Below are 23,002 nucleotides of genomic sequence, written 5' to 3'. Positions count from 1 at the left end.
CTCAGCCACAGGGAGGTGAAGGAGCTGGCTGCTACTGAGCAGTCCCCATGACGGCCTAGACTACAGCCAAGAAGAATATGGATCCCGGTTGCTGTTTCTGTTTCGACAGGCCCAGGACAGGGCTGTTGAGGTGGACGGCTGCGGCAGGGTGATGGTAGAGAGAGAGAGAGAGAGAGAGAGAGAGAGAGAGGGGAAGAGAGGCTTCTGCCGTGCACTCAGAGGAAAGGAATAGGATGATATCGCCCTCTCACAGAAACTAACGACACCACAAGCCCCGGCTGTCTCACGGTCTGACGGGGAGCAGCGGAAAAAAACAACCAAAAACACCCAGCCTTCTTCCTCTTTTGTCAAATCATGTCGGGGTGTGATGCCAAGCATTTGCAGGGTTACGAAATCATCCACAGAGATTTAAGGGTACAGCAGGAACTCCAGAAAACAGAAATAAATGGGTTATCCAAAGACACTTAGTCAGGCAATCATTCAGTTGTCTGAGCGTTCCGAGAAATAAGAAAGAAAACAGACTTCCTCTTGTGTTTCCTGTTGATCATGTAGTTGTTGCAAAAAGCATGGGGAAGTAGGCCTTCGTTCTCAGATACACCACACACACACACACACACTAGGATGTCATACCACAGTGCATTAGGTGTAAACTTAATATTTCAGCCACTAACAAACAACACAATATTGTTTGATTGACAAATATTGATTGGGGATGACTCTTTTAAGACATATGGCTTTGTCTCCAGATTATTCAAAAACTAGAGGGAGAACTGTGAACTGTGTTGAAATGTGAATGGTAGAGTCCTATAGGCCTCTGGGTGAGGAGCTCAACTGGAGTGTGATAACTTTAACGTTACATCCATGAGTGTGTCACTGACTGCCTGACATGACACTATTGCTACAGACAAGGAAACCCCCACATCAATATATCGCCTATCTATTAATAACGTATAGCCTGAGTGGTGTAGTGGTGACTGAATATTTAGGGCCCGAGCACTGGCGGTGCGAGGCCCTATTGAAATAGTAAGGATTATTATTCTCCCTTCTCCCTTCTTCTCCCCAAACAAATGCCTTTTTGGCGGCCTAAGCATCGATGAAAACGCATGAAACTTTGCAGATACGTCAGTCCCAGTGAAAAATATATATTGATATTTCCTGGGTGACGGAAATTGGCGTGGCAAAACGGCTCAAGAGCGCCCCCTGGAAAATTTAAAATGCCGAGCTCCACCTTTCAGTTTGATGTAGGCGAACGAAATTCGGTGGGCATATGTAGTTCATCGAGACACACTAAAATGTATCTTGGAGCTATACCCAATATCCAACAGGAAGTCAGCCATTTTGCTCTTCATGTGCCATTTTTTCCTTGTTTTTACCATTTCCATGCCTCATACTTCCTACAGATTTAATCCGATCCTACAGATTTAATCCGATCAACTTCATATTCGGTCAGCTTCATTTTAAGACCTTTGTGATCAAAAGTTATTTAAAAAAAATTAGTTTTCACCAAACACCCTTGCCGTGGCGCCCCGCCAATTTTTGACATTTTGCCATAAAACAGGAAGTCCTCATAACTCGTATATACATTATCTGATTTGCACCTAATTGCTCACGCTTCATGAAGGTTGCATCCTGAACACATCTATGCATCGGTATTGAGTCAAACTTATAGCGCCACCTACTGGTGAAACCACAAATTTCTTTTTGGCGGCCTAAACATCCATGAAAACGCTTGAAACTTGGCAGATACGTCAGTCCCGGGAAAAAAAAGAAGAAGATATTTCATGGGTGCCGGAAATGGGCGTAGCAAAACGGCTCCAGAGCGCCCCCTGGAAAGTTTACAATGGTGAGCCCCACCTTCCAGTGTTCGTAGGCAAACGAAAGTTGATAGACATAGCTAATTTATCCACACACAGAAAAAGTCTCTTGGAGCCATACCCTAAGTCCAACAGGAAGTCCACCATTTTGCTCATTTTTTACATTTCCATCCCTCGTACTTTAACAAACTCCTCCTACAGATTTCATCCGATCGACTTCACACTCGGTCTGCTTCATCTGAAGACCTTTCTGATTAAAAGTTATCAAAAAATGTTACGTTAAACACCCTTGCTGTGGCACCGCTGCAAATTTTGACGTTTCGCCATAAAACAGGAAGTCCTCATAACTCCTCCATATATTATCCAATTTGTCCGATATTTCTCATGCTTCATGAAGGTTCTGTCCTGAACACATCTATGCGTTGGTATTGAGTCACGCTTATAGCGCCACCTACTGGGTCATTCCAGAATTGGAGGACAATTAGGCATCTACCCTCTTGAAAAACTGACCATTTATTTTTAGCATTTTCTGTTATGTATTTAAGAAAAACAGGCAAAAAAAACATCAAATATGTGATTGGTCCAGCTCAGGCATCAAAGGTACACTTTTTATGAGAGGTTTTATTTGATGTGTGTGCTATGCTTGGTGCAACCCTGTTACCAAAACTCAAGAACCTGAAAACAGTATATTTTAAAATATTTTTTAGTAAATCCTTATAACATTAAGTAAAGAAAGTCACATTCACCATGAATACACACTCATTTCAAATAAAATGGGATTATACACATTTAATTTTATGCAACCCTGTTACTCTAGCGCACCCCTTGTTACTCAAATTATGGTAACAGGGTTACAAATCCATGCTAATGTTAGCTTTTACCTCAGGAACAGATGCTAGCTGAGTAATGTTTGTTAGCATCAAGGTCGAGGTCAAACATAGTTATATGAATAAAAAAAGAAAGAAAAAAAGTGTCTTATTCTAATAATATGAGTAACAGGGTTGCATTAGTTAGAGTGACACAGTCAATCAAGGCTGAAAATATTAGAAAAATATGAAAAGTTGAAGAGAGGACTTACCTTTGGTCTTGCCATTTCTTTACCTAATGTCTTGATGATGTAATTTCCTGTGTGACATGTAACTCACAGTTTTTTATCTTCCTCTGCTAGGCTAAATAGGTTTAAGTAACAGGGTGCATGCATGTTGTGGGACACGTTTATTTTTAGTTTAAGTTTATTATGACAACTATTTAAAATATGTTGATGAATAATAATAATAATAATAATAATAAAACAATTATAAGAGACATAGATCAAGCAAATAATAGCAAGAAAGGTACATTTAAAACATATTTTTAATGTTATATTTGACATGCAAGTTGGTCAACAAGAAGGTGGGACAAGAGCAAAATGCTGTTTTGGGGGGTGCATGAGAGTTGTTATTATATGACATTTCATGGCTGGGACTGAAAATGTCCTCCAATTCTGTAATGGCCCTACTGGTGACAGGAAGTTTCTCTCAGTACTGACCGAAATAGCACACGCTTTTTTGGCGCCGCGTGGGGTGCGAGGGTCTCACTGCTGCTCGCAGCCCTAGTCTGAATTGAAACTGAACATTTGTAGTGGTGGATAAGAAGTATAATATAGCCTACTGCATGTCTGTGGATAAATAATTGAGATGTATTGAAATGAGAGATGAGATGCCACCGACTCACTCTCCCTCCCCCACCCTCCACTAGGCCCACTACTGCCTGTAGGCCTATCTGGTCGCTGTATTAGAAAACAGACTTAAAAGATTATTCGTAAGGTTAAAGTTACCTGCAGCAGCAGCAGAATCAGACAGGGCTGACAACTTCCATGGTTCTTTCGCGCGCGATCTGGTCCAGGCCAGTTTCCCATGTTGATGTTCATAGCTAGCTAACGTTAGCCGGGAGCTCGGGATCAAAACCGCTAATGGCCAATGCCCGGTTGCATAAGTCCACTGCACAAGTAGGCCTACTTGTGAAGTGAAAAAAATCTCACTCCAAACTTGGCAGCCCTGTATAGCGCATTTATCCAAAGCGCTTGACAATGAAGGCCTCTCATTCACCCATACATACGCACATACACACCAATGGCGGCAGTTGCCGTGCAAGCAAGGAGCTAGCCTGCTCATTGGAAGCAATTTGTGTTGAGCTTCTTGTCTTTGAAATCGAGAGTTTAACATGTTTTTGAATGATTTTTCAAGGTGCCCACCCACATCCATTGTATGACCTAAACGTGGTAGAGCAATTATCAGACTTTCTCAAAAGTGTTAGTTTTGTCAACGTTTTGATCTGAACCATTGCATATGATCATAAGTAACCTTAAAACAGGGCTAAACATGCATTTTCCCTTTACTACTCCTTTAATTCATGGTAGCTAATAGCTAATACACTTGCGATGTTCTTTTTATGCAGGCCTCAAGTTTGGGTTTGCTTTCATAGAGCCAAGCAAGACTGACCGAAGAATGTCTCCAATGTCCTATTCAGACACATGTAAGTTGTATGTGATCCAGCTACACAATAGTTAACTTAGGTACTGAAATTATTTTTGCCATACATGTAGGCCCAACTAATTTCAGAGAGATATAATTATTATCATCTCATTTTGTTACACAACAAACCACCTACATCTGGAAACTTGGTTATCTCAGCCCACTGATGTTGGCAATAACCAGACTACGACCCGGCCTCTTTTCTCCACCCCGACACCAGCCGTCAGCCAATCTGGTAGCGAGGGTGCATGTTTTAGGCGTCAGCGTGCATGTTAAAATGCTGTAGCTAGCAAAGCGTGCTGTGCTGCTCTCTCTCTCTGCTCTGTTTCCACTTCCTGAAGACAGGAAGGAAGAGTGGGAGGTTATGATGTAGTTTTTAGCAGGTTATATTGCGCAGTGCTCTGACAGGGAATAGGTGAGTGTTTTAAGATCAGTGGACAGAGCATGACCTTCATCTGTTGGAAAAAGATGAATTTGTGAGTCTTTGTGCAACGGACAGAAATAAAACGGGCAAACACACACACACACACACAGTAAAACTGTACCCAGGCCCTTTAGTTTAACCAATTCCATTCTGCCATAGCTTTTATTTAAACGGCAACAGGCTTTACACAATCAACTGAACCACACAGCACCCTATAAGTAATCACTCCCTCCCAAAGATGTCGATGTAAGGCCCTCTCAAGCCATGTCGGGTTGTATAATGTGAACCCTGCTACTCTAAGCCTCCTTGTGCTATGTGGCTTTATGTCTACCTGTCTTTCTCTCTGTGACTGTCTGTGTCCTGCTGTCCTCAGTCGCCACCCTGGTGGCTGCATGGCTACGCGCTTGCCTTTGGGAACACGGTTCTACCTGGCTCTGGCCAACCTGACCCACTTCCTGTTCCAACTACGCGCGCTGTGCCATGACCACCGCACTGGCTCTGGGCGCCGCCAACTAGAGGACTGAGCCTGTTGGCCACCTCATGTCTGCCTGCTATGTCTTCTCAGGTACACTCAACTCACTTCTTAGAGGGGCACACGGCAGTGAAGGCAGTCTGCTATCTATCTAATGCACAATGAAGAGTTTTTAGACGATAGACAAACAACATTTACTGTATGATCATGGTATCTCTGTAAAAGCTAATGTGACAAGATGTTATCTGTTTCTTGGCCACTAGTGGGAGGTGTATGACCCTCTGAGTCTGGGTTACCTTTCCTCTCCCCAGGCGTCGTCTACCCTCTGGCCTGGTGTATGCTGGTCTCTTTTCTGACCAGGGCACCATAGGAGAACACGGCCAGATGAAGAGCATACACACATGGAGGAGTTGTCACCAGTCCTCGTCTCCTGGTGTGTTCTGGAGCAGGGCAGATCACTCTGTCTGTCTGTCTGTCTGTCCACGGAGGTTACTTGTGTTGCACCAGAGTCTCCCCAGAATGACTAGTGGTCACCTTGGCCTGAGAGTGACCTGTGGACCTAGCTGGCTCAAAGGCTTGAGTGATGGAAAAAGTGAAGGAAAAAAAATCCTTGCCCTAACTGAGCTATAGAATGGAGGGTAGGGCTGTAGAACAGAGGGTGGGGCTATAGAACAGAGGGCGGGGTTATAGAACAGAGGGTGGGGCTATAGAACGGAGGGTAGGGCTATAGAACCGCGGGTAGTCATAGAATGGAGGGTGGGTCAATTTTGACAATTCTTCTGTTACCCTTTTTAGAGGCTGTTGTCCACCCCTAAATTTCCAACGCCCCATTTTGTTTGTTTTAATGCTTGTGGTGGACCTCCCTGGATCCCAAAGGAGTGTAGGGAATAGAACCAGTAAGGCAGTGACATGTGTAGCTCAGCAGATGGCTTTGTCTCATCCTCTCACCCACGTCTTCTCTGCCGTCGTCTGTCTCAGACATTTGGGAACAACTGCCCGGCGCTGGTGCTGCTCCTGTGGGCCGAGGCCATCATGCACCTCTGATGTCCACGTTCATGTGCTTCGGCGTCCTCAGGGTCCCTCTCTTCATGGAGAAACAAGGTGAGCTCCTCCCCTTACCCTCAGGAGGCCGCATCCTGTCACCCCACAGCCTGCGTCTAGCCAGTCAGGATCAGGACATTTGGAATAAGTTAATTGCTTGATAGTTATACAGCTGATGTACGGGGCATATACTGTATACTGTACACTATCATGCCTGGCCACTTCAACCCCTCCCCAGTATACCGAGTACAATTTAGGCTTGGCCCAGGTGACGGTGAGTGCAGCGGTGGACACCCACCGACTGTCAATGCCAGGTGTGTCTCTTCTTGGTAGCAGCAGTCTGACTCTTAGTGATGGGTCGGTCGCAAACAATACAGCTCTATGTGCCAGCTCTTTTAAGTGAACAATGAGAGCTGGCTCCCGACTGAGAGACGATTTATTTTTTTGTAAATAAATACAAGAGTGTAGGTAGTTCATGAATAGATAGTTGTTAGTTGATAGATACAGCTAAAACTGTTGGGTGCTGCTGTTTTGGTTTTATTTGTCCAGGTTTTAAGACATATCTACCTGCTTTTTCTGTTAAAGTGGAAAGTGGTGTCTCTTTAAAAAGCTACTGCTGTAAAGGAGGAGGCAGTATGTTCCTTCATTGAGCTGGGAAGTGTGTTCCGTTTGATTGAGTGTGTTCCGTTTGATTGAGTGATTTGTATAAATAAAATGTTTAATAAACATGTGTAATAGTGTTTTATGTTTTCACATGTAATCTTTTTATACCAAACATGATGTAAAATGATGGTATTCTGGAAAGCTTAAGGTTTAGTATAATTATATCTAATAATTTAAGTGATATAGGTCAAAACAGCATTACATTTGGATTAAAGGAGTAGTAAAGGAAAAATGCATGTTTAGCCCTGTTTTAAGGTTACTTATGATCATATACAATGGTTCAGATCAAAACGTTGACAAAACTAGCACTTTTGAGAAAGTGATAATTGCTCTACCACCGTTTTGGTCATACAATGGATGTGGATGGGCACCTTGAAAAATCACTCAAAAAACATGTTAAACTCTCAATTTTAAAGACAAGAAACTCACCGAGGTGTTAGTTGGCGTTCTGACATATAATTTGCCATGAAGTAAGATTCTAGTTCATCTGGAAAGGCTTTTTTAAATATTTAGCATAGAACTATTCAGTCGCAGCACATGCGTGTGTAAACTTCCGCAAACTAGGTAGCCTAGCAACATAAACAATAACAAGTACCATAAGTAGTTCCGCTTCCTGAATCCCCTCTGCGGATTGATCTACACATCTACAACGGACCCCAACAGACACCAATTACCCCCTCTGTGAGCTTTTTGTCTTTGAAATCGAGTTTAACATGTTTTTGAATGATTTTTCAAGGTGCCCACCCACATCCATTGTATGACCTAAACGGTGGTAGAGCAATTATCACTTTCTCAAAAGTGCTAGTTTTGTCAAAGTTTTGATCTGAACCATTGTATAATAAGTAACCTTAAAACAGGGCTAAACATGCATTTTCCCTTTACTACTCCTTTAAATATGAAAGGCACAATTGGTAAAATGAAGAGCCATTTGGGAGCCGAAAGAGCAGGCTCTTATTGCTGAGCTGAGCCAAATGATCTGGCTCACTAAAAAGAGCCGGAATGCCCACCACTACTGACTCTCCTCTTTCTGTCCAGGGATCGACAAGTTCAGACACCACCTGAGACATCCCCATAGCAACTGGAAGGCCCTGAACTGACCAATCCCAGGGGGCTGTTACAACTCCAGAGGTTCTTCTGGGCAATATTTCAATAGATTTGTTTCTTCAACTTCAATGTTCATTAATAAACAATTCTGATGTTAAAGACTCTTCGTTGTCTGTGTGCTTTCTGGTGTAACTGATCCAATGTATATTGCAATAAATGTTACCTAATTCTTATTTAAATGCATTATATAGGCATATCGAAGTATCAGAACACCACATTTACAAAGTAATTTATTATATGAATCATTGCTAATCCTAACACATAGATCCGTCTACTGCACAGCTCCCCATGTGTCCAGAAGGCCTTGGTCTGAGGAGCAGGGACTTGTGAGGGTAATATGTACATGAAACACAGGCTGATATTAGATATGCTCTGAAAAGAACCCACAACAGAAAGTAGATAAAAACTAATACAAAAACAAATGTCCATTGTATATTTCTACAGACACAACTCAGTTAATGCACGCAGTGGAATAAAGACATATAGTCCTCACATTAGGACATAAGTCAATGGGAGTTGCTGCTGTAGCTTTAGACAGAAAATCATTGCAGTTGACCTCTATCCCTGTACTTGTTATCAAATAGCAAAAAAATCTCAAACATGTCTTAACTCTTCTAAAAAAATAGCCCACATGCTGACCATGAAAGCTAGCTTGCATTTATATGAGCACATAAACAATGACAGGATTTGAGAATATAAATGCCTGCAGCTGTGTGTGTGTGTGTGTGTGTATGTGAGTGAGAGAGAGAGAGAGAGAGAGAGAGAGAGAGAGACTTAACCCCAGAGGGAGGGAGGTCATATGGGGTCTGGGTCACACAGCCAGTGTGACCCAGAAGGAGGTCAGTGGCCCTTCTTCGAGGAGCCGAACCCTGAGAAGCCCATGACGGCCGCCATCTCGTCGTCCTCTTCAAAGTCCAGGTCCTCCTCCGCCTTCCTCTTCCTCTCCTTCTGCTTCTCCTTCTTATATGCCTTGGCCTTCTCCTCCTGAGACAGACACATATCAATGTTTACACTGTTAGAATGGCATTTTCTGACTGGGTTTTGACGGCACCTCTCTGCAGCCACTCAACTCAATCCAGGTAACCATAGTACAGACACACCTTCACATTTCAGCTACATGGAACTCCTCTATTCTCACTCATAGTGCGTAGAGGTACATCTCCAGGTTTATGATGGGCAAACCATTCATAAATGCATACGTGCCCACATACACACACGCACACACACAAGAGTATAACAGCCCTGTCATCCCTCACCTCTTCCCTGAGCTCCTTCATGCGCTCCTCAAAGTCGTACTCCTTCTGCTTCTCCTCAATCTTCTTCTTGTTCACCTCAAACCTCTTCTTCACCTGGTCCAGAGAGGAGCGCTCCACGCGCATGGACATGCCCAGGTTTCTCTGGTCTGGGAGGACAAATCAAACGAGAGGAGATCATTTCAGAATCAGAACCAGAATGTGTACACTGCTACTTCTGCCCTGCAGACCTGGGTCCAGCACACAGATCAGATATGCGAGGCACGTACCCAAAAAAGCATTCCTACCAGATCTCTAGATAATGCTCTTAGTCACTTGAGAGAGAGGAAAGGAGATGCACTTGAGTTCTGGCGAGTAGTAGTACACTACCTATGTTAAATGCAATTATTGCAAGTCGCTTTGGATGAAAGCGTCTGCTAAATTACTCTAATGTAATGTGTCCTGCAACCCATGCTGTATTTCAGACGGGGCTGACAATATTCCCTGCATACTTACGTTTCTTTCCATTGATGTGGTCCAGGAAGTTGATGGAGTCTTTTACAACACAGTCACACACGTTGCAGTAGTACCTACAGAGACAGAACAGAGGAATAGGGCTAGTATTCCTGATGCAAGTCTTCCTGTCTGACTTGGCGGATATACATGTACAGGACATGAGTAAGCAATCTGGTGAAAAGTTAAGTAAATTCTAGTCTAGTCAATTCTTCTCTTTGCAGGGCTTAAAGGCTTGGTTTGGGCCAGACGCCGGTTAAGAGGCACGTACCCCCCCATCTCGGCCTGGGGCGTTGTCTTGGTGATGACGATGGTCTTCCCCAGCTTGGACTCCAGATCCACTTTGTAGTCACGGTGACGCAGGAGCTCACGCTTGACCGGGGGCACTGGCTTGCCTGGTGGTAGGTGGCAGAAGTAGACGGAATAGGACACATCTAAGTAAAAACATAATCATTGTGTATGTGTATGTGTGTGTGCGTGTTCAGGACGTGTTCATGTAATTTGTTTAACAGTTTAATATGAATGAGCTTAACAGTCCTTAAATCAACATTATCATTGGAGATCAATGTACTACTACTTTAAAATCAGACCCATAGATTTGAGTACTGTATATTCAGACACAAAGAAGTCACAGTGGATGGGAACTATTTAAATATCGACGCCCATTTTACCATCTTTCTTGTCCCTCTCCTCTGTGAGACGTTTCTGAGCCAGTTGTTCATATTCATCTTTGTCCCACTTCCGACGGAAGTCATTCTTACTGCTGCTGGACTGTAATAATAAGAGAGAAAACTATGAATTAGCTAGATAAAAAATAGCCAGACAAAGACAATCTCTACATTATTGACGCTCAATCCAGTGTGTACTGCATTATGCAAAATAACAGTTAGTGTTGTCTTCTGATTAAGACAACACTAACTGCCACTAATAAGCCTAAAGTAAGTTAGACTGTTAACTGTTGTCGCTTCGGTTGTTGCTCGTCGTTCATTAGAGTTGGAAGATTTGACGATCTGTTTTTAGCCGCATTTGTGTCTCAAAATCAAACTTTCTAGCAAGATGTGAGATCTAACTTGTACTGGAATTATTTTCACCCAATCATAGTCTTACATTTAATCAATTTGGTTATAAGACCAGAGAGAAACATACAAAAACACATACCCCACTGCTGGACGCCATCTTGTTTCCAAGGAAGTGTCAGTTTACGGCGTATTGTCGCAAAACATCTGGAATGAAATAACCCGTTTTGTAAATTGTGTTTATTGAGCACAAATAAATCAACCCAGTAACAGCATGCTAAAATGCGTTCGAAAAGTTTCAAATCAGGTTGTTATTTCATTTCATAAATAAATTCTAGCCTATTATTGCCCTGTGGCGTTGGGGTTCAGATTTTCGGCAGGTATAGTGATAATATTGACAGTAGGCTATTTGAACAGATTAAATTATCAAATTATTTGGAATAATCAAAACATAAGGGCGCTAAGGCAATTTGAGTACGTAAATGTAAGATTCACACCTAGCGGCCCGCCCCCTCGTCACCTGTTGTTAATTCAAATCTTAATTATCCTTAATTTAAACCTGTCCAGCGCGACAATGGCACGTTTACTGCATGACCGCAGCCTCATTCAGCATGACAACACGCGTGGAAAACGCATTTCAGAGTCCTATTATGGAGCCGAGGTTTGTCTGTTGTTTTTTCTTGATTATCCAAAATTGTGTGACTATAGCCTAATTGTTTGACCTAACAATCCACTTGACTTAACAAGGAGTTTGTGGCTGCAGGTCTCTACAGTCAGTTGGGTTGTGTGAAGAGCACTCCTCACCACCAAGAACACAGATCTTCCATTTCTCTCATTCATGCTACCCTGTCTCTCAGTGCAGGGTAGATGGTGAATGAGCGATTGACTGGCTGTCATGTTTGTCCTTGTGCTGCTCCTTTTCTAGGGGCTGGTCCGTGCCTCTGTGGCCCGGCCTGCCGGAGCCGCCTCCAGGCTTCCTGTCCAGGTTCCCGTCTCCGACCTGCAGCCCAGAACCATGGCTGCTGCCTGGCTGCAGCTCGGTCTACGAGAGCCTTGTCGGGTACAACTAAACAACTGAATTTTTTTTGCTGTCATGGTTCAAGTAGGTTTATTTGTACATAACATGGGTGTCATGTACAATTAATTACTTATTCATAGAGCCCAACCCATCAGGCACAGGATAAGCTTTCCAGAATTAATTTGATCCTGTTACGTTTTCAGTAATCCAGCCCTAGCCATGCCTCCTTCCACCCTGAGTGGAGATCGAGGGCCTGCCTCGGCCACACACAAGCCTCGCAGGTACAGTGTTGTCCAAACACTTCAAGTTAAATTTCCCCTGACTTTTTAAAAGATTAGTGGAAAGTCTTGTTTGACCCTTGACCCCTGATCTCCGTCCTGTGTGGTCAGATCCTCCATCCTGGAGCGTTGTATCCTCAGCATGTCTACTGCCAATGTCGCCGTGGGAACAGAAGACATGGATGGAATCAGGAGGTCAGGAATTTAGATTAACATGGTGTTTATAGATTAACATTAACGTTCTAGATTACCACAATGGTCATGTTTGCAGATTAGCATGGTCCATAGATGGTCATGATGGTCATTTTTATAGATTAACATGGTTCATAGTCATGGTGGGTATGTTTGCAGATTAGCATCGTCCATACATAATCATGCCATCTGTTTAATTGAATATCTGCCATAATGTCAATGCTTAAAGGCATCATACTGCAAGCTGTGTTGGTGACCCTGTGTTGGTGACCTGTTCGACCCCCAGGTGTCCGTCAGGGATGCGCTGGGGTCCCCGCAACCTGGACCCCACCCACATGGAGAGCAACGAGTCGGTACTGAAGCGGCGGCAGAAACAGATCCAGTACGGGAAGAACACCTCCGGCTACCTGAGCTACCTCCAGCAGGTCCCCAAGTACGACACACCACACACACACACACACACCTACCTGAGCTACCTCTGGCAGGTCCCCAAGTACGACACACCACACACACACCTACATGAGCTACCTCCGGCAGGTCCCCAAGTACGACACACCACACACACACCCACCTGAGCTACCTCTGGCAGGTCCCCAAGTACGACACTCCACACACACACACACATACACACACCTACCTGAGCTACCTCCGGCAGGTCCCCAAGTACGACACACCACACACACACCTACCTGAGCTACCTCCGGCAGGTCCCCAAGTACGACACACCACACACACACGCGCCTACCTGAGCTACCTCCGGCAGGTCCCCAAGTACGACACACCTCACACGTACATGATGACCCTCTCCCATACCCCAGAGATCCACACCAGAGCCTGTCTAGACTTGGATAAAGCCTGTTTGATTGGCTACACCAGAACAGTAGTGGACATGGGTCCTTCAAATCCCAGTTAATCAGTTAATATCTACACACAATTCTGGCTCTTTGTCTAAGTTGACTGTTCCTATTCCTAGATTCTGCCTTGTCCCCCCTCCCCCCACCAGGCGTCTGCGAATCCCGGGGCTCCACCCTTCCACCCCTAACAAGCACAGGAAGTACAGCCGCAGGTCGTGGGACATGCAGGTGCGTCTGTGGAGGAGGGCGCTGCACGCCTGGGACCCGCCCACCTCCAACCCCCAGGGAGACGCCGAGGCACAAGACCCCATCGACCAGCTGTACGTCACAAACGGGCCCTATGCAGGAGTCTTCTACCATGTCACAGTCAGAACCTAAACTGGTCCCTTCTCTGCCCTTTCAGTCAGAGCCTGCCGTGGCCCCTGCTCTACACCCTCTTTCCTCAAATGTGCATTTGCCCTCTCCTTGTTCGCCCTCTCCTTGTTCCAAGTCTTTGCACCAGTCTTTTTATGTAGGAGTGTAAACTTGAGGGAAAGGGTGTTGTCTCCTGCCCTCTGCAGACAGGGCCTTCTGGAGCAGATGAACAGGGAGCTGGATGAGGACAAGGGAGGAAGGGTGAGGGAGAGGGACACGCCACCGAGCTCTAAAGCCACCCTGTCCCCTGAACCCGCCAGCCTGTCTTTCGACAGCCCCTGGATGGGGCCTCCGGTGAGATGTAGTCCTAAGAAATTGGTCTTCTGGCTTAAAACCATATTGTGATAAATCAAATGTTTTTTGTTTTTTTAAATCTTCAAATTCAGGTACTACCATCTTATTTTAGCTACCTGCTGGTGTGAAGGTTGACTAAGTCTCTGGCCCTCTCCCTCCCCCCCAGATGGACATGTCCAGCCCCGGGCCGCCCTCAGCTCAGCCTTGCTCCAGCTGCTACTCCTCCAGTGGCCAGGTCACGACCGAGGATGATGTCTTTGGCTGGCTCCGCCTCCTCCTGGAGGCCAACCGCCATCAGGACCTCCCCCTCAGCAATGCCCTCGATTGCTCCTACCACCAGCAGGTGCCCGTGCTGAGCGACTGCCTGCCCTGGAAGCCTTACTGATCCTGGCTCGTTCCTCCGTGGCCTCGGTCTGAATACTCTTGCATCCTTCCTTACTCCCTTCCCTTTGAGAGATCGCTGATCTGACATGACTGGATTGCTCCACCGTCTAGTAGAGCTGAAGATTTCACCCATTAACACCGTGTGAAATGGGATGGGGCGACCTTAGGAAGACAAAGGAAGGGTGTGTTATTTTTTTTTATATATATATATATTTTTTTGTATTTCAACGGCCTATCACGGCTAGTCAGACCTGCAGTTGTGCACGTGTGTTAAGAGCCTCTGGCAGTCAAATCATGGACTGTATCACTTTAATCCTGTCAGTTTAGATTCACTCGGTACATGTATGTTTTGTATCAAACACCCTTTCCCTAAACTATGCATCACCTATGATATTATTGGTTTGGTTGTGGACCCACAGTATTTCTCACTTTTGGATAATGTACTAGTTCAGCACTAATGTAGTCTTGCCACGGTTTCACTGTTCCTTTGTCTCCCCTCCTCACTGCTGTTTTCTCTTTAAATATTGTTGTTGGCACACCTGCTGTTGTGGCTCACCTGCTGTTGTCACATGTTCACCAGTCTTTGACCCTACTGCCTGTCAGGTGCGCACCTTCCTCCCTTCTCTGCTCTCCACCTCTTCCAGACACGCAGCATCCTCCCTTGTCAGGCTCTCCACCTCGCCAGACACACCATCCTCCCTTCTCTGCCCAACACTGCACTGTTTTTCTCAAAACAGAATTTCTGATGGGGACGTGCTGTCACTTTGTGTTGTAGTTTTTTGTTTTTTCCTCAATGTTGTACAACTTAACAGATCAAAATTAATAAAGATCATGTGTTCTAAAATATTTTGGCATGTGGTCATTGGTCTGTCATTACAGTAAAGCAATCAGGGTCTCATACATGGGCAGCTCCCATTTACCGTTTGTCGTGATGCATCAACCTTGTGTATTGAGTTATATTATGACCTCGCACTGAATTTGTTTTAGATTAGAGATCACAACATGGGTACTTGTAACCTCTCCAGCTGCATTATACACGTCCACAAGGGGGCAGGGTGGACAATACGACACATGCGCTCCTGTCAATTTGAGGCTGATAACTCCAGTAATAAATCACCTTTCATTCTTACTGTATGATCATATACGTTGATAGGACAGTGTACGTGAAGGCACTAGTCATCGTGTCCTGTTTCAAAGCTATCGTTCTGTTATATTGAAAACAACCCTCCATCCATTTACCTCGGTCGCAATGAATGAACTACAAGTCCCACGCTTCATATGGCCATGCGTCGCCTAGTCCATGATGCATGTTAGGCTATGTGAGATTAAAACCTTGCGATATTTATCTTTTTTGTTGAAAAATTATTCTTATCCAAGATTATGCATTAATTGTATCTGTCAGTTTAGATAAATATTTTGTATTGAATTAGCCGTGACTGAATCCTCCCTCTCTCATCCCCCACCCCTCTGTTCCCTTCTCCTCTCCCTCGCACCGTAAATGTTATTTATGAATTCCAATCGTTCACGGGCGTGTGAACGGTGTTTTTTATTTTTTAAATGGACGACGTGTGAATTGATTCTACGAATTCAACGACGAATTATGTCGTGGATATATAAACCACAGTTTGATACGATCTGATCGTTAATTGATGTCGGTGGTCTTATAAAAAACGGTCTGCTATGTTATGCTTTTAATAGGTCAATACATCGGAGACCCATAGCCGTGCATTAGCGTGGCTAGTCGCGAGCCGCACAAGGCTCCAAATTGGTTTATCCTTCACGAGCGGTGGCTATTTAACCCTGCCTGTGGTCCGGTGGCGGTGTTTGTCGTCAAGGTAGGTATGCGATTTCATTGAGAGGTGACAAAATGCATGTTTATTTACATCAGCTTTATTTGTAAGAAAAAAAAACAGCGCTTCACCGCATCATTCTGCATGGCCCGTGTTTTGCTCGCACGCGCGTCCTGGCCATGACAGCAGCGGTCCAAGGGTGCAGCTCGAGCTGGCAGTAAATGCTCTGATTTATCTCCTATGCAAACCACAGATTTAACATTTAGGGAAGAGTGGAGGGGTGCATAGTCTGCCAATTTGACGGATTCATCTATGCATAATAACAGAAGACCCAGCTATGCGATTGTTGGTGTAGCTATGCTAGCGTCAGACAGTATGGTAGTCGGCTTTATCTCCTATCAGTCTGCTAGTTAGCCAGCATAGCCAGTCAGTGGGCTAGCTTTGCCGTGCGTGTTCTAGCTGTCTCGCCAGCCGGTTAGCTGGTCTGCTGGAATTGCTGCATGGTAGGACTATTATTGACCGGGTTAAGGTAATCCACGGCTTTGGCTACAATAACAACAGTGAAATGTGGTTTGTTAGCAACATGTAGCTAGCCACAATTGGTTTTTCCCGTGCTTTGTGCGCCCTGCCAGCGGATTAGCTCGCGGGCTAATGGAAAGACAGATGCCATCATTCCTTTAAAACGCGAGCCATTGGGTTCGTGCGGGGCGGATACTAACACGTGAATAAGGCATAACTGTGGTGATGATAATTGATGTATAGCGAACAGGACCCATTTCGAGTGGTCCTTACAAACTCCCCTTACCAATGTAAACTGGACTTACTGGACAATAGCTTTCCAGCACAGTAGCATGATCATTTGCGAAATGGCTTTTAGCTGTTTGACAGACGTCACGTGACATCACTAAACTCACCAGAGTCCAGACGTGCCTCTGGAATGTCATGTGCTTGATGCATAATAGTGACTACGTAGTGAGCTGCCTACCCAGAGTGGCAGCAGGCCAGTAATTTGTGCCCTTCTGTTGCCCACCCACTCCAATGCCAGCTGTGTAAATTACCTGCAGAGGCAGGATTGGTCAGTCCACTCAGCCTTGTAACAGCCTAATAAAACATGAATGAATACAAGTCTAATCTCCCTGGCATATATAGATAGCTAGACTATATCTCCTATTGGTCTAGGACCAGAAAAGGCTCAATAACTACTATGATGGCCTTTTGAATTGTTAGACCTGTCAATCAGATCATGTTCAGTATGGATGGCATTTCTCTGGATCTTGATTTAGTGAAATTCTATATAGCTTGAATGGAACACAGAATGATGAGTCTCCTAGCAGACTGGAATGAACAGAAGAGCTCAGAACATGATTCAGAGTAGAGATGTAAAAGTATGAAGATTTCACATGACGATTATGGTAACCATCATTATCATGGGTATCAGTATTATCGTGGTTGGTATTGTTAAAATGTGCTGAAAATGCTCAAAAACTGCTGATAAATTCAAATCATTTCACCAAGTTTTATATTGAAAACCAGAAATAAAATTAGCAGCACTATGCGCTTTTTGTTTGCATAAACATTAAAATAATGCGGCTTGGAGACTTATTGCTAACTTTGGATGATGCTGGACAGTATTTACAGTTTTTCAAGGCGCGGGAATCAAACATAGCTTTTGTGATAATTTAATCGTGATAAATTTTATCATCTTTACCCACCTTTACCCATCAGATTTTATCATGGTTTATCATTATACCGGTTATCGTTACATCCCTAATCCAGAGTGTGTTAACCATGTTTCTTTCTCTCTCTCTCTCTCTCTCCCCCCCCTTTACTCCTTCTTGTTCTCCTCTTTGCCCCCCCTTACCTCCCTCAGGTGAGTTGCCCCCAGCCATGACCATGTCTCAGTGAGACTGGGCTGGGCTAGCTGGCCCTGAGGAGGTGAGGAAGAGGAGCCGCAGAAGCTCTGCCCCTGCCCCTCACAATCAGACGGACCAACAGACAGACGAACTCCCCCCCTCCCCCTCCTCCCTCCCCCTCCCCTCTGCCTCCCCTACCTCCCGCCTCTCCTGCATCTCGCCATCATGTCATGGTCACATTAATTGTGGAGCGCCTGCAGAAACAGTCTGGAAATCGACGTTCACCAAGGGGCTCTCAGCGGGGTATGGGTTTGTCTCTCTGTCCCATGTTTGCCCATCTGCCTGTCTCTTTCCATGTTATTGTCTTGTATGTTAATATAATGTTCAAATATTCTCGTTCCTCAATAGGAATCTCTAGGTGTCAGTTAAGCCTTCCTACGCTCTGACGGGTGCTTGATGACATGAAATATTTTGATATTTAGGCTTCCATACTGTAAAGTCACAACATAACCGAACAGATAAGCAGAATCTGTCTTATCTTCTAGTCTCTGCTTGACCCCAACAACCTCGCAGTCTGCTGGCCCACAGATGGATTGATGCCTGGTGAGTGACACACAGGCTTATGTATGGGATCAAATTGATGGCAAAAGAAACATGTCCACACCTACACCTACATTTTTTTTTAAGGGTGCGACAATACCCTCAGTAGTAGTTAGTAGTACTAACTAACACCCAGTTTGATGTATATTCTTAGTCCATCCCTCCTTGTTGCCTTCCTTCTGGAAATCTGTGATATCTCTTTAGAAGGTTGCGTTTTGTAGGAGTTTTGATACAGGGTCCTCACACTCTGCCTTGTCCCTGTCCTCCTGCCTCCATAGAGAGCAGCTATTGGCAGCTGTGCCCTCCCTCCAAGCCCAGCCTGCCGGGGGTGCTGAGCTCCAGCTTCCCCCCCGGGCCCGTGCCCCTGCCCCTGGTCCCTCCAGAAGACCAACACCTCCCTGAGGGGGACCCCCTGCACCGGCCCCTGGTCCCCAGCACCTCCGCAACAGACCTGTCTCTCCCGGGGGCTCCCCCTCCCCCCCCGCCGCCCCCCAAACGGCACTGCCGCTCGCTGTCGGTGCCAGAGGACCTCTCCCGCTGCCGCTACACCTGGCGTCCCAGCGCCTCCAAGGTCTGGACGCCCGTCAACCGCCAGTGCCACAGTGGAGGGGGGGCAACGGGGGGGACGTGTCCGCTCCGCGCGCCTAGCTCGTCTCTCAACTCCTCGCTCCACTCCTCCTCCAGCCCCACCTTCTTCAGCCTCGCCCTCTCCCCCGACTCCCCCCTGCCCTGGAACTTCCCCTGGGACCCCAGCGATGCGGCCGGAGGCGGGGGCGCCTGCTGCTGCTTCTTCCCCTCCCCGTCCTCTTGCTCCTCCTCCCCCTCCCCGCTCCACCCTCCGCCCCCACCCCAGCGACGGTTCTCCCTCTCCCCGGTCCTCATCAGGGATGCGGCCACCCAGTTCCTGCCCCCGCCGCCGGTCCCGCCCCTGCGGCCCACGGCGCCGCCGCCCCCCGTGCCCGCCTCCCCCTCCTCGGCCTGTAGCACGCCGTCCTCGCTGCGCAGGGCCCTCCCCCCGCAGCTTCCTCGCTGCCACTCCCAGCCCTGCGACCTGCTGCTGCTCAAGCCCGGCTTGAAGAGGCGCAGAGACCCCGACAGACCCTTCGCCCGCCCAGTACTGGACTTCACTAAGATGACTCAGGTACAGTAATACAAGTAGAAAAGTACAATACAAAAAAAAGCGTAACTAAGTTAACTATGCGCTCAAAGCCTCACCCAGCCTCAGGCGTCATCCTGCCCTGTACCCTGCGCCAAGCCAAGCCCAGGTTGTTCTCCTGGCTGCACCACTTGTGTCAGATTGTTGACTTCACTCCTAAAGGCCGTCTCGTCGTTGTCGGTAATCAGGCCTTTTACCATTGTGGCATCTGCGAACTTAATCATCATGTTGGAGTTGTGCATGGCTACGCTGTCTTGGTTGTACAGGGAGTGGTGGAGAGGGCTCAGAACGCGGCCCTGGGGGGCCTCTGTGTTGAGGGTCAGAGGTGTTGGGGCCCATCCTCACCACCTGGTGTCGGCCCGAAAGGAAGTCCAGGATTCAGCCGCACAGGCTGGGGTTGAGTCTTAGGTTCCAGAGCTTGTTGGGAAGTTTGAGGGGGACTATGGTATTTAAATGCTGAACTTAAGTCAATGAACAGCATACTCACATAGGTATTCTCCAGGTGGGTAAAGACAGTGTGGAGTGTTGTGGATATGCCCTTGTCTGTGGATCTATTTTGTCTGTATGTGAATTGGTAGAGGTCCAGGTTGGGCTACAGTTTAGATCTTTAACAAGCCTTGCAAAGCATTTCCTCACTATAAGAGTGAGGGCAACTTAAAGGGGTAGTGTGCTATTTTGGACATTTAACCCTATTTGTGGTCTGTCTGCCATGAACTTGAAACACAGAGCCCATAATTTCACTTACTCGTTCCAGTATTGAGCTAGCTGCAGTTTTTATGCAGGCTCTGACTGGGCTACAATGGAAGTCGATGGGGCATATGTAAATGTGTTGGAAAAACTATGATAAATGTGCTTTACCTTCGACGGGAAGCACAGGGTGTAATCTCATCAGTCTCAATATGCTCTCCTGTGAAATGTATCGTAAGCCAAATATTTGTACATGTTTGGCATGGCTTGGACGTAAGCATTACCCTGGCGCTTGTTTTCACTGCTCCCACGGAGGACTATGTGCAAGTCATTCCAAACGGCTAAAAATATTATGATCGGATGCAATATATATATATATAAAATCATTATGTCAAAATCTTGGCGCGCAACAAGGCGTACGCCACAACGGAGCTGAGCGCCACTCATTGGTGCACGGTGCTGTGGGAACCCTGGAGCACAGGCAGAGGGCGCTGCCACTGGTGCTGATTTGCATACACTTTGTATACAGCTGCTGAAAGTCTTAGTTACACTACAGATTCCCCTTTCAGTGGCCTTCCCCATCTCTGCTGCCTTCCCATGTCATGTTTTAATCTTTGGAAAACTTGTAATGCTCAAAGCAACAGCTTCCCAACTACAACATTTTATGTTTTTGCCAGCGTGTTAAGTGATTTGGTTCTGGTGGGGGATACATCTTGGTACAGTATGAACCCGGTCCTTGTTCTAGTGGATATTCTTTTGTCCTTCGTATCCATTGACACCGTCTGGCAGCAGCCTTCCTAGCTGAGAGACGATCCACAAACAAGTACTGTCAATTTAATACCAGACAATGTTAATAAGATACTATAAAATGTCTGATACATTTCCCTCCCATATACAGTAGATGATAGACACTTCACACCTCACAGTGCATACTTCTTTGTTTTGTATGTCCATCTCAGTCTTACTGCTGTGCTGTGTCTGTATATTTCTCCCTGTCCCTCTCTAACTGCCTTCCGTGTTCTCTGTTCCTCCCCTTAGACTCGCAGCACCGACCCTCTGGGCTGTCTGGAGCGTGGCAGGCTGGCATGTGGAGGGGATGTGTGCATGGGCCTGGAGCCCTTCCTGGGGGACTTTCGGGGCTCCTGCTCCCCCGCTGAGGGGCTGGGAAGGACCAGTATCGGACCTCTGAGTGAGAGCGACGAGGAGGAGGAGGATGATGAGGGTGAGGAAGAAGACCCTGAGAGAGACGGAGGGCCACAGAGCGTCTTCGAGAGGGATTGTACAGAACTAGACTTGAACCTTATTGAAGAGAATTAGAAACTTGTATATTGGAGGTTGTTTCTCCCACTCCCCACACCCCTTCTGCCATTGTTGAACACTCTGCCCCACCCCTGGCCTGCTACCCTCCAATCAGCTGGGCTCTCAGGAACAACGCCACACCCTCTCTCTGGTGGGATGATCTGGGCCAATAGGAGCTTGTTGACAGTGATGATTTGACTACTACCAATAACAACGGAGAACGCAGGTAGCCATTGATGCTGTCGTCCAATTAGAGTACATTCCAGAACACGTTGATGAAACATTCTTGTGAATAATCAGAAGCTGGAGATGACAGCTGATCCCATAGTGTGTGTGTGTGTGTGTGTGTGTGTGTGTGTGTGTGTGTGTGTGTGTGTGTGTGTGTGTGTGTGTGTGTGTGTGTGTGTGTGTGTGTGTGTGTGTATTGGATATCTGCTTAATGCACCCTTAACCTGACTAGAACGGAACAGGGAGAGACAGACCAACACCACCCGGTCACTTGCTTTCTTTCTTTGACTGGACAATCTTCACGGGTTGTCTTTTTTGGTAAAGTAGTGAGAAAATACTTTCCTAAATGATGGTGATGAATTATGTGTTATGTTCAGTTTTATGCAAAAAGGAAGTCTCTCATTGCAGTTTTCTTTCTGCAGTTCTTATAGTTTCCGGAAATCAATCCATAACTCAGAATAAGCCTTAAGATACCATATTTTTGTCTGTATACAAAAAAAGAACTATGGAAAGGAAATGAATTGTGTAGCTATTGATATTAGTAATTTTGTTATTTTCTATAGACATTGATAATGAATGCACTGTGTTTGAAAAGTTAAACAAACCTTCTAAATGGAAGTAACCACTGTATTCTGAGGGCACATTCTAATATTGTATTATACAGCAAATTCATTTGTTGAGAACCAGTTCTGTGTTAAGATGGTAGCTGAGAGTCCCAGGGCAGGCCATTGCTGTCTTTTAGAGATGTTTTTTATTGTATGTGTTAAAAAGATGGCAATTTCAAACTCAGTTTGTGTATAAATAAAGTTTATCGGAAATTATTTTACAAGGAAAGGAAACAAAAATGTCTGAAAAGCCTCTGTGTTCTCTGTAACTGTTCAGTGTTTGTCTTTGTGAGGACAGAGGGTGAATGCTGTTTCTTGTCAGATATGAGCAGTAGATCATATAACATTCTTACTTAGACGACTAATTAAAACCACCACTGGGCCAGAAGTTACTAGTTGAAAGCCCCGCCTGGCGAGACCATACTAGAGATACTGATATATGTATTCATTTATAAAGTTTGGCACGGGGTTTGGGTTGGACATAGCCTACTGTACTCGGCACTGCCGTTAGTCTCGGGCTGTAAATCTGTCCATCTGTCCCGTTCACCGGTGTCCGTG

The 23,002-nt window shown here is 45.8% G+C and overlaps 2 protein-coding genes across 2 annotated transcripts; one reads left to right on the top strand and one right to left on the bottom strand.

Annotated features, from left to right (window-relative positions):
* Positions 1-8,284: 8,284 nt before the first annotated feature.
* On the bottom strand, positions 8,285-10,968 carry zmat2 (zinc finger, matrin-type 2). The gene is made up of 6 exons (XM_084450491.1): positions 10,935-10,968; positions 10,448-10,547; positions 10,048-10,171; positions 9,780-9,853; positions 9,288-9,433; positions 8,285-9,015 (listed from the first exon to the last, which is right to left on the bottom strand). The coding sequence occupies exons 1-6, from the start codon at positions 10,950-10,952 to the stop codon at positions 8,872-8,874; spliced, it is 606 nt and encodes a 201-aa protein (XP_084306617.1). The 5' UTR covers positions 10,953-10,968; the 3' UTR covers positions 8,285-8,871.
* Positions 10,969-18,361: 7,393 nt separating this feature from the next.
* On the top strand, positions 18,362-21,933 carry fam53c (family with sequence similarity 53 member C). Its single transcript, XM_084449632.1, has 3 exons — positions 18,362-18,472; positions 18,748-19,610; positions 21,351-21,933. Exons 1-3 carry the CDS (start codon positions 18,466-18,468, stop codon positions 21,627-21,629), a joined length of 1,149 nt encoding a protein of 382 aa, XP_084305758.1. The 5' UTR covers positions 18,362-18,465; the 3' UTR covers positions 21,630-21,933.
* The last annotated feature ends 1,069 nt before the right edge of the window (positions 21,934-23,002 follow it).

Source organism: Borostomias antarcticus (assembly GCF_949987555.1).
Source record: "Borostomias antarcticus genome assembly, chromosome: 15".
NCBI lineage: Eukaryota > Metazoa > Chordata > Actinopteri > Stomiiformes > Stomiidae > Borostomias > Borostomias antarcticus.
Note: the sequence above shows the minus strand (reverse complement) of the source record. Positions and strands in the feature narration are given on the sequence as shown.